Below are 12,402 nucleotides of genomic sequence, written 5' to 3' on the forward strand. Positions count from 1 at the left end.
CTTTAACATAATGTACCTATAATTCGTCGGCTACCGCACATGCTCACTTTGTGCTCATGCGCATGGATGACAAACTTTAACATCACAAAAAAAGTAAAAGTTGATACATTATGTTGGTTTGGCTGTTTCACATTGACACCTATGGAAAATTTGTTACCTATATGAGTTAGGGCAATTTTTGTAAAAGACTTACGGTGCGATTCAGGAAATGAATTAGAGATTAACTAGATACGATTTAGTAAAGATAATTTCCCGAATCGCGGCGTTAGGGATTAATAGAATTTTAGTTTTCGATTTTTAGGTATAAAAATATTCAAGTAAAATTCTAAGCAAATGTAATACAGCATCAATCTTGTTAGAATATGCAAACATATCAAAAAGGTAAATAAGACTTACTTTCTCCTCTGCTTAGTACATGAAGTCCTCAAATACTAAGTACAATATATGTAAAAACTAACCTCTAATGTTTTCCAATATTAATAAATAAAAAATCGCAGAAACATAGTGACGTTAAGGTTAAGTAATCAATAACAACTGATGGACTGCCAAACTACTTTTCGGGGATATGACGTGTGATAACAACGAACCTTGAAATTTGATCGAGCTGATAGTTAATTCATGTGTTTTGAACTAATACAACACTATTATAAGCATATATACCTACATGCTGTGCTTATAATGCTTTTACTAGAAGTATTTGAACAAATTAAAGTATTTTTCAGAAAAATATTTTAATTTGTTTTTATCAAGTAAGTAGAAACACTACTATGTATATAAATTTTAAACTGAAAAATCCACTGATTCCAGCCTGGGGCACTGGAGGCCTTGGTCACTTTTTCTTAGTATATGACATTTATTTTCAGTTTATAATGCTTTTGTAATAGTTTAATTTCTTTAATATATGACTTTTATCTTATGTCTGCTTTTAGTTCTTATTCCGGTTGTACATATACGTTACGGATTGACCATTGGTTAACTGGTAGCAGCTGGTACTTTAAGGCATTTAAGCCCGCCAATCAGACTAGAATCTCTAATCGAGAGGGAGATTCTATGACATGTTTTATCAAAATCGATTCATCCGTTTAATTGCGTTGTTTGCTTGGGGTTTTTTTTATTTGTAATTTACGTAATTACGTAGTTACGTACGTTTTTAATTTGTAAAATACGAGCATCGGTCAGCCAATTAAAAGTATTTTTTTATTAGGTAATTATACCTACAGAGCGGCTTATTACACAATTCTTACTGAAATTACAGATCATTTTTGTAAATTGACATTGGTATATTATTTGTAATATAGTAATATAAAAAAGAGAGATTAAACCAAAAGACGAAATGTGGTAATTTCCTTTATATTCCGACGTTTACTAAAACCCGTATATCGTTAGCAAAACCGGTCAGGCACTTACCTACCATCGTTAAAATCATTAGCTGATTTTAAACCTTACTACAACGATATAAAGCCTACCTCTGGTCTGTCAGGAGCGTCGCTATTTGTACATTGACTCACTTCGGCATTGCATGCTCAAGACCGGTGCGATGCGAACGTACATCGTCAATGTTTGTAACTTTCATTTAATTTTGTTTTTGTTCGATCTACGATAATCTAGTTGTGTCATTTAAGTTGAGTTGCCTATTTTTAAGGTGGGTGAAATGTTTCAAAAATTGTATAGACATTTCTGGTGTTAATGATGGAGCGGGTAAATAAATCGGTATGTAAACAAAGACCAATAACCAAGTAGATTAAGAAAAAATATCTAAGTTATAAGACACAGATTAAAGTAATAAGCATTATGTTGAAATTGGTATCACATTTCATGATTCTAAATATTACCTTTGATTGTGTGCCCTTATATATGAGAGTTATGCATATTATTATATCATGTATGAAAAAACCGGTAGTATTTAAGGATGATCTTTAGGTAGTCATTTTTGATAAATATATTTAACATTTTAGGTACCTACTAATACACACAAACGACTATGAAAATCTTCAACCAAAGTGTTTCGATTCTATTGCCCTTCAGTGTATTGGTATTAATTTTAGTTTCTAAACACCTCACTTATTGAACAGCTATCAATGCTATCATTGTTTGTATGCCGGTTACGACACACGACAAAAACGTGTGACACACATTTGCTTGCTTATTAGCGTTCTTTCCACCTGTTGCACAGAATAGGTAATACATAGTGCTATACAGAGTGGTTTTCCATTGCCATTTTTTTGAACAGCGAGCTGCAAAATTCTATGTACAAATTATTATTCATAAAGTGACCATGCAAATTTGCGGCTGAGTGTACTAGCTCCCTTTTTTTTGTTTGTTAAAATTGACTATATTATAAAGTAGGAGACCTAAGAAAAAGAAAGATAGACTGTGTAGGAGATAGCCAGCGATCACAAGTATACTATTTTATAGAAAAATCGAGTTCGGTGAAATAAAATAACTATAATTTCAAATATTGTGGTTGATTTAAATCCTGCATGACCTACATGTTCATCAACTACTAAAGTATAAACAGACCATGAAAACACACAGTGTATGCTCTTGGCCTGACTTTATTGAATTATAGACACATAATTGTACACTATATTCTCAACAGATGTCGCTACTCCGGTAAACCATGTTGAGCTCGAAGTGGCTAGTGCTGTGGTCGCTGTGGGCGGCGCGGCTGGCGCGGCAGCCGACGGCGCCGCTGCGCGTGAGCAGCGGGCTACTGCGCGGGAGCGTCGCGCATGACGGCTCGCACGTCGCATACTTGAGCATACCATATGCGACTGTCAATAGTCGGTTTCAGGTTAGATCATTATTTTATTCAGCAAAGCTAATACGTTCCTCTTTTTATCATCTCGAGTCCGTTCGGTTCAACATTGCTCCGAGCAATTATTAGGGTTGGCACAACTTGACATCCCTTTGAGCTTTGCGTGCACGACCACAGATAAGATAATGACTTGAAATTTGACAACCCTAAATAGCCGAAAGGAATATTGACATACATTAGAAAGTTACAGCATGATTCGTCTCTGAATCGCTGTCAAAGTTCGGTTTTGTAGGAAGTGTCATTTCTGTACGATAGTACTATTATTTATTCTGAAGAGATACTACAAAAAACTAGATTACTAATATACGAATATATCCCCAATTACAGTACTCTATCATTTAGCAATTACTCACGTAATAGATTGAGAAGCAATTGCACTTAATGACTAAATTACTCTATTACTATTTCAGAACGTATTTTGTGTCATTTGTGTTTACGGTGGCGTAGTAAAGAAATTAGCTGGAACTGTCCTATAAATATTCAGTGAATGACAAAATAGCTAAGTTTAGAATGAGCAATAAAAAAACGGTTCACTTTGTTTCTATTGCACAGCAAGTTGCAAAAATTAAGTTGACTATTTATGAATGAAATTTATTCATAAAGTGGCCAAGCACTTTTGCAGCTGGGTGTACACACAGTTACAAAATTGCATAATGCATAGTAAGTACTTTATGATCGAATACATTTTTGCAGCTCGCTATATCTCTAAGTACCTATACCTATATCCAGATATTTTTAATACGAACGGGACTTACAAAATATTTCTCAAATCTTTCAGGCACCCGGGCTAGAACCAAAATGGGACGGCATCTTCGAAGCCTACGACGAGAACGTCAAATGCACCCAACGTCTCACCAGCTCCATCATAATTGGCCAGGAAGACTGCCTCGTCCTGAACGTCTACACTCCTCCCCAATCTTCCCATCCTCAGTCACCCCTTCCAGTGCTCGTGTTCATCCATGGCGGAGGCTTTAGAGATGGCTCTGGATCTCCCTTCCTCTACGGCCCAGAGTACTTAGTCAAGCATGGAGTTATACTCGTCACATTCAACTATAGATTAGAAATCCTAGGCTTCCTATGTTTAGGCACTAAGGAAGCCCCAGGCAATGCTGGCTTGAAAGACCAAGTTGCGGCTTTAAGATGGATCAAAAAGAATATTAGAGCGTTTGGTGGAGATCCTGATAATGTTACTATTTTTGGAGAAAGCGCTGGGTCAGCTTCCGTTTCCTACCATCTGATATCATCTATGTCGAAAGGACTGTTCCATAAAGCCATCATGCAAAGCGGAACAGCAATGGCTCCGTGGAGTTTTCAGTTTGAGCCTTTACAAGTCGCTAAATCATACGTTCAACAGTTTGGCTATACTACAGACAATACAAGCGAATTATACAAAACATTGATGACAAAATCCGATCAGCAGTTGATGAAAACTCGAGTGCCAAGAAAAGAGGGCGACATAGTCCTATCAGAAAACATTTTCGTGCCTTGTGTCGAGACAAACATAACAGGCGTTGAGCAATTCTTGCCAGATAAACCCTTTAATCTTATATCTAAGGGGAATTATCATAAAGTGCCAATTATAGTAGGTTCTAACAATGCAGAAGGGTATATGTTTACTGCTAAAGAGAATGGCACAACAATAGCTAAATTAGATTTTTACAAAGCCTTGCCACGAGATCTGGACATTAAAAACGAAGAAGAGAAAAGAGCTATAGCTGATAAGTTAAAGCAATTATACATGGGTGATAAAGCAATCTCAAAGAAGACTATTGTGGAGTTCTCTCATTATGAAGGTGATTCTGGGATTACGTATCCAGTCTTAGCCACAATAGACCTGCTTCTCAAGACAAGTACGGAGCCAATATTCACATATAGATTAGACTACGATGGTTGGCTGAACGTGGCCAAGTTTTTCTGCGGATGGGGGAAAGCCCCTGGGGCTACACACGCTGATGAACTCTTTTATATGTTTAAGCCACTTTTCCCTACTGCTTTTTTGATGGAACAAGACATAGTGGATGTTATTAGTAGAATGTGGACAAATTTTGCAAAATTTGGGTAAGTTTCTATACGTATTGGCTGGTATTGGCATCAAATATATATAGTAATATATTCATACATATACTAGTAGGTACCTGCCTAGTTACAAGATTTCATAGTCTCGACACTGACAGTATTCCTATTGGGAACCTACCTTTAAATTAAACACCTACCTACCTTAAAATTTGCAAGGATTATATATGTATAATGGTCGATTTACTTAGCAAGTGCAAGTGTTATTTTAAACGTCAAACTTTTGTGATTTTTTTTTGTAGGTTTGGCATCGGGAGAATAATATGTCCAATTTTTTTTCAAACTAAAGCCAGACTTTGCAATTACTTGGCTAAGATAATTCAATGGACTACAAGAATTTTACTGTTGGTTATTGTTTTTATATTGATTGTTTCTCTAACAGAAACCCGACTCCAGCGCCCTCGTCTCTCCCAAAATGGCCGCCAAGCACCCGGACAGACGCCCGCCTTCTAGTCATAGACAAGCACTTCCACTACCGCCCTCTATGGGAGGAAAAGGCGATGACGTTCTGGAACCAAACGTACAACAAGTTTAGGAGAAAATAATTGTGTTGTTGTTGGTTTTTTACTCTAAATATATGTTTTTAATTACTTTCAGTTTCGTTAATTATTTTGAACTCAAACATTTAACGTTTCGTGTAGGTGAAATGAAATAAGTTCTTACCTCAACTTATTCGTTTCTTGGAAATATAATTACGAAAAGAAGCTCAGTAAATACCTACTTATAGCTTATTAGAATAGAATTTGAAACAGAAAATGTGCATAAGGAAGTTTTTGTAAAAAAATATCATTCACGTTTGTTTTCCAAACCCAAACAAGATGGCGCTAGCAATATCATTAGACCATTACATTACAAGCATTCACAAAATCAGGGAGCCTATTTAATTCGATGAAACGACAGGTGTGACATAGTAGTCATCATTGTGGTAAGGTAGCCAGGTCAAATCCTTTGCTTTGACGAGTCAAATAGTCCTCCCATTATAGTTCGGAATCTTTTTGGAAAAAGAGCCAGCTACAGTAGAAATCATCAGTTGCGAGACTTTTGGGGACATGAAAGAGCCTCAAGTTTTGAGTAGCCCTTATATTAGTAAAATTTTAGGGGCGTAGAAGAGCCGCTATTGTTTGCAGCATGCGGCCCGTGAGCCGGGGTTTACCGATCCCTAAACTAAGGAAATTAGGTACTTAAATAATTTATAACATATTATTAGGTAAACACCCAACGGCGTTTTATCTAAACGACTTTAAAACTAGAGGAAGAGTTTTCTTCCAGAAGCACTTCTAATAAAATTTAAGTATTTAATCATTTCTAAAAGTAAAATCGTTTTACGATCAATCCCTATTCACGGGAATCGGTTTTAAAACCGGGTCCATGTTCCATGGGCGTCAGCGCATAATCGTCAGCGCTGGCGCATGGCTCGAGGCCGCATTGCACTTGTGAAAGGCTGCACATTCCAAACGATAACCGCCAGTATTTTTTTTTTAATTTATTTATTTCAAAAAATATACTTATGTTTAGATATACAAAAGTTTCGCCAAACTGTAGACAGTTTGTTGGCGAATATAACAATATAACTATACTTCTATCTTTAGAAAAATATAACTACACCTCTCGTGAATGACGGTCCGTATACTTACTTAGCTCAGTGATCCAAAATGAGACTTGCCCTCCGACACAAGACAGCATCACTTCTCTCGGTTCTGAGCTACTTCTCGCCAATTTTAATAGCTCCTCTACACGATGGGCCAGCGCCGGCCACTCCAAGGGAGGCAGCCATGAGGTAGAATGAGATAGCAATATCACTTGCTCCCTCTAACGCATAAATGCGTCCCTTGGAGTGGCCGGCGTTGGCCCATCGTGTAGAGGAGCCATAACCTCGGAGTTCGCGCAAATCTGCCCCCACCATGTCGTTCTAGCGACACCTCGGGCATCTTTTCACGTTCCGATCTTCATCTCAAACCAACTGAAAATTAAATGATACAATTGAGTTAAATTAATGTTCTTTCTCCACTGTATCATAACATAACTATTAAACAAATAAAAATTAAAAACCCTTTACGCTATATTTGCCAAAAAAATCAATTTCATGCCAAATGTGCATTGGTCATTAAGGGAGCATATATGTGTAATACTGGTTTGCTTAACACTCGCTTGCGCCGGGTTACCTATTGGAAAGATGCCCCCGCGCAGTATCGAAGCTGCCTCGCACGCGCCGCACGGGTTTTCATGTGTTTCTCGCGAATCATCCTAAATACGTAAATACCCAATATAATTGATTATTGTCTTTGTGCCGCAGATAGATGGCGTTGTGGTAAAAGTTTAAAAAGTAACGACTTTTTGTTTTCTATTTAACGTTTCATTTTACAACTAGATGGCGCTGTAAAGATTATTATTGACAGTTTTGGTGACTTAGCAATATGTTATTGACTAAAGTGTCTTGTGATGTGTTGTGAGATTAGGGTGTTTGAAGTACGAGCGGAATTCGCAATGGCGCCGATGGTGAATAGGACAAGTGTAAGTACATAACTGGTTGCAACTATTAATTTTACTACCACTAGTTTAAATTAGGTATACCTATGTATAGGTACATATAAAACTTTTGCATAGTCTATAAATACCAATACCAAATTTATAAGTTTCAACGCTTCTAGGCCAAGCAATAAGAAGTTATAGAGGGAAACGCTAGGAACACAATTTTTGACTCCGTAACTTTGTTTGGACTAGTTAGGAGGTGAACATATCAAAAGTCCCCGGCCGTAGCCACGGTGCTGGGGGGTAGAGGGAGGAAAGAAGGTCTCATTTTTCGGTTTTTCATTTATATCTTGGAAACTTTGCGTTTTAGCGACATGACTACTAAGACAAACCAAAAACTGATAAAATTTGTTACAAGTTTTATTCAGTCAAGTTTTTCGATATCTTGAATAGTTTTTGAGATTTCCGCTCTTGAAAGTTTATTTAGGGCTTTTTATTTTATCTTGATATCTACCTTAGTGAAGCTGCTAGGCCGAGTTTGGTATCATTTTCGTATAAATCGGGGGCGCTGAATTCATTTTTGGTATCACATTGACACCATTCCTAAGAAAAAACATATAAAATTTAAACAAATACCTTTTTTTTTAAATTCCTCTTCACGCTTAAACCGCTCAACCGATTTAATTGAAATTTGGTATACTGATATTTTGAGTCCCAAGGCAGGACATAAGATACTTTTTATCTCAATAATCATCCTTTAAAGTTGTGAAATGGAGTATGGGGGGAATTCAACTTCGTCGACTAAACTGAATTCTTGAGGTTAATACTGCTTAAGGTAAGGTTTGAAGTCATGCTTGGTATCATTTTCATATAAGTCACAGATGTATACCATCCTAAATTTCATCTAAACCGGTTCAGCGGTTATTGACTCCCCATACAAATTTCCACCCCACTTTTCATACCTTCAAAAGATGTTTATGGTTATAAAAACTATCCTATGTCCCGTGTCGAGACTGAAACTATTTCTATACCAAATTTCAACGAAATCGGTTCAGCGGTTTAAGCGTGAAGAGGGATTTAAAAAAATATATTTTTTTAAATTTTGGTTTTACTTCGGAATAGTGTCAATGTGATACCAAAAATGAATTCAGCACCCCCGATTTATACAAAAATGATACCAAACATGGCCTAACAGCTTCACTGATGTAGATATCAAGATAAAATTAAAATCCCTAAATAAACTTTCAAGAGCGGGTATCTCAAAAACTATTCAAGATATCGAAAAACTTGACTGGATAAAACTTGTAACTAATTTTATCAGCTTTCGGTTTGTCTTAGTAGTCATGTCGCTAAGACGCAAAGTTTCCAAGATATCAATGAAAAACCGAAAAATTCGACCTTCTTACCCCCCTCTACCCCCCAGCACCGGGGCTACAGCCGGGGACTTTTGATATGTTCACCTTCTAACTAGTCCAAACAAAGTTACGGAGTCAAAAATTGTGTTCCTAGCATTTCCCTCTACAACGTTTTTTGAGCATTCATTTCCTGACCTAGGTCCATTCTGTAATAGGTATAGGTATGTAATAAGGATACAAATTAATTGCCATAGCGCCGATTGCACCATTCCACTAACCCAGGATTAACCGGTTAAACCTGGAGTTACCATGGTTACCAGTACAATTTGATACCGGGTTAGTGGTTTCACCGGTTAACCCCGGGTTAGTGGGATGGTGAAAGGTAGACATACATAGTTACTACTTAGCTAATAAAATCATTTCCCTATATTTTCGATTTGCAGAAATCAAATAAAAATATATAATAACATACAGCTAATATTTAGCAAAACACTAGAGTACTTACGGTGTTACACCATAAATCGTCTGATATAGACGAAAAGGCCTATGATGATGATGATGATGATGATGAGAGTACCTACGTAATTTCACTAAACTTGTATCGACCGGGATATGAACCGTGATTATCCACACATACAAGACCAGAGCCGATGCAACGGAGCCACGCCGTTTTGTCGACTAAATAGTGTTTAGTTTTAAGTTTATAAAATACATTATGTATGTTAGTTTGTAAGGTATTTGTAATATGGGCCTTGTTGCCAGAATTTAATTTTCTAAAAAATAAATTACCTTTTGTATTGTTTGTTCAATTGCATCTTTACATAGACTGAAGGCTAGTTCATTTTGCAATGCTCGCTCAAGAGCCATAAAAAGTTCGCAATAAGTACCGATGCATCTACAAACCACAAAAGAACCAAGGTCATTGACTTAGATAAGATCGTATCAAAATAAAAACAAAACCGTAACAAATGATTAAATCAAAACCAGGCTACTGGCTATGAGCCCATTCCAAATATTCAAATATTAATTCTATTAATCCCTCTAACCCTGTAAAGTGTAAACCAAAAATATCTGAATAATAAAGGTGTAGGTATTCAGATATTTCTGGGCACTTTGGCGGCTACATTATATCTGATAGCGATTGTACAACAGATAACTACCTATGATTTAACATTTATTAAAAGTTTAAAACTAACTAAACTAGTTTTAATTTTAGGTTATCTTTTATTGTACGTTTGATACTTATTATGTTTATGGTTTTACTAAAGCATATTATTAAAATTAGGGCCCAATAAAGTTAAGTTAGGTTTAAATTACAGATGGAAATTCAGACACGCTTGTTAACCACTAGCCCGCTTCGTAAAGTAACGGAACTAACCTTCCGATTGTAAAGGGAAGTGGGCAGTTGGATATTGCCAAACTTGCGCACGAGTTGAAACGCGTTTCTCGCGGCTAGGGTTGCCAACTTTTTTTTGGTAGAATATAGTATTTTTCAGAATAAGGCATCAAAAATATAGTACCTACATTTCAAAAAATATAGTACTTTTAGATAAAATACTAAACATGAGTGTAATATACGTTTAATCGAAAATATAGTATTTTAGCGTACTATATATTTTTCCAAAAGTATATAAGTACAGAGAGGCAAAATATAGTACAATACTATATAATATAGTACGATTGGCAACCCTACTCGCGGCTGATGTCAAGGACCCTTGCTTTAGGAAGGTATTCAGATTTCAGAAGTACGATTTTGATATGATAATTATCCGATATTAATATTAAGGTCCTTGCTTCAAACTTTTCATTTATTAAAGCACAGCGCAACAAGAAGGAAAGAAAAAAAACGGACAAGTGCGAGTCGGACTCGCGTTTCTAGGATTCCGTACATAAGTCCGACTCACGCTTGACTGCACATTTCTAATAGGTTTTCCTGTCATCTATTGGTAAAGAACTATTTTGTGTATTTTTTTCGAAATTTAGTTTCGGAGATAAAGGAGTGAATAGTATTTTTTGGCTATTTTCTTAAACAACTTCAAAATTATAAAAACACATGTCCATCTTTGGGTCACTAATTTACATATATGTACCAAATTTCAACTTAATTTTGGTTTCTTAAATTATTAATACTTTTTGAGATATTGGAGAAATAAAAAATAACTACTTGTTCCTCCCTTTTTTTGTTTATAACTTTTGATATTTTTTGTGTGCTAATACACGCTTCGAATACATTTTTCTAGACATCATGACGAAACTAATGAGGTATCACACGTATTTTTAGGAGTAGTATCTTTATTTTTTACCGTTTTCAGGATCTCAAACAGACTATTAGTAGATATTAGCAGTCGGACTAGTAAACGGAATTAACCTTTCCATAGAGGAAACATATCCGCGATACTGAACAGCAAATAGTCGATATTGGCAAACCTGCGCAAGATTGACCAACTAGTTGCGACACGCGGCATTGGCCGCGGCTGCTGTCAAGGACGAATATATGCCGTTATCAGAGATATTGCGATCTCTGTGGTTTAAAGCGAAAGTGGACGACCGCCGCGAAATCGCCTTTTCAAACAAACGTACTCCTCATTTTCCTCTCTGGATATTAACATCAGTGAAAATAATTTGACATAATTAGATGCATATCAACCACAGCTAGATCCCTTCGTTTAATTTTTAATTATTATAAGAGTTTGGGGCGTTTAAAAACGACCTTCCAGCCTTCAAGAAAAGCGCGTTCTCCCATCTTAAAGGCCGGCAACGCACTTTTAGTCGCTCTAGTATTGCAGGTGCCATGAGTAATCGCTTACCATAAGGCCGTTTTGCTCGTTTGCCGCCCATATAAAAAAAGCAGTACCAGCAGCTGCTGCAGCAAGTATCATAATAAAATTGCGGTTTACAATTTATGACGTAGATATTAAAAAAAACTACTTACTAGTTCAAACCAATTTTCGGTGGAAGTTTGCATAGTTATGTACATCATATATTTTTTTTAGTTTCATCATTCTCTTATTTTAAAGGTCACAGGGGGGTGAGGGGGGGACACATATTTTACCACTTTGGAAGTGTCTCGCACAAACTATTCACACGTATAGGTTTGATGAAAAACAAAATTTGAGTTTCAGTTCTAAGTATGGGTAACCCCCAAAATTTATTGTTTTTTTGTGTGAAAATCTTAATGCGGTTCACAGAATACATCTACTTACCAAGTTTCAACAGTATAGTTTTTATAGTTTCGGAAAAAAGTGGCCGGACAAACAGACAGACAGACATGACGAATCCATAAAAGTTCCGTTTTTTGCCATTTGGCTACGGAATCCTAAAAAGAGAAGGTAAGGTACCTACCTACACGGCACATGGCGCATTGATTTGTAATTATTGCGCATTTATTTAATATACAAGCCAAATAAAGTTATATTATTGTTATATTGTAACATAAACAACTTATAAATAAAAGCCCTTGAAAAACGTGACCGTAACGCACAAGAGTGATAACAGGTCATTAACCCGTGATTGCGACATCTTAAAATTGTGCGCTTATCGATATGAAGTCCATTTAGTGACACAACTACCGCATCGCACCGAGCCGTTATCAAAACGTCAACTCAGACGACTTCCTTAATATCAAAAGGAGCTGATTCAGATTTCACAATTGTTGATAAAGTGCGTGAGATGCACGCCAATCGTCAA

At 36.4% G+C, this 12,402-nt stretch overlaps 2 protein-coding genes across 2 annotated transcripts in view; both read left to right on the plus strand.

Annotated features, from left to right (window-relative positions):
* LOC134672067 (protein VAC14 homolog) overlaps positions 1–12,402 on the plus strand; it is a 443,464-nt gene that overhangs the window by 206,454 nt on the left and 224,608 nt on the right. The gene's annotated exons all lie outside the window — the stretch shown is intronic.
* On the plus strand, positions 7–5,487 carry LOC134672076 (acetylcholinesterase-like). The gene is made up of 3 exons (XM_063529977.1): positions 7–2,794; positions 3,597–4,876; positions 5,274–5,487. The coding sequence occupies exons 1-3, from the start codon at positions 2,621–2,623 to the stop codon at positions 5,434–5,436; spliced, it is 1,617 nt and encodes a 538-aa protein (XP_063386047.1). The 5' UTR covers positions 7–2,620; the 3' UTR covers positions 5,437–5,487.

The sequence above is a fragment of the Cydia fagiglandana genome, chromosome 16 (genome assembly GCF_963556715.1).
Source record: "Cydia fagiglandana chromosome 16, ilCydFagi1.1, whole genome shotgun sequence".
Classification (NCBI taxonomy): Eukaryota; Metazoa; Arthropoda; class Insecta; order Lepidoptera; family Tortricidae; genus Cydia; species Cydia fagiglandana.

Excerpts from the sequence above, each read along its gene's own strand:
- LOC134672076 (XM_063529977.1), top strand. The coding sequence starts at position 2,621 with ATGTTGAGCTCGAAGTGGCTAGTGCTGTGGTCGCTGTGGGCGGCGCGG. Across the intron at positions 2,795-3,596 it reads CTGTCAATAGTCGGTTTCAG|GCACCCGGGCTAGAACCAAA; the intron begins GTTAGATCATTA and ends CAAATCTTTCAG. Across the intron at positions 4,877-5,273 it reads ACAAATTTTGCAAAATTTGG|AAACCCGACTCCAGCGCCCT; the intron begins GTAAGTTTCTAT and ends TTTCTCTAACAG.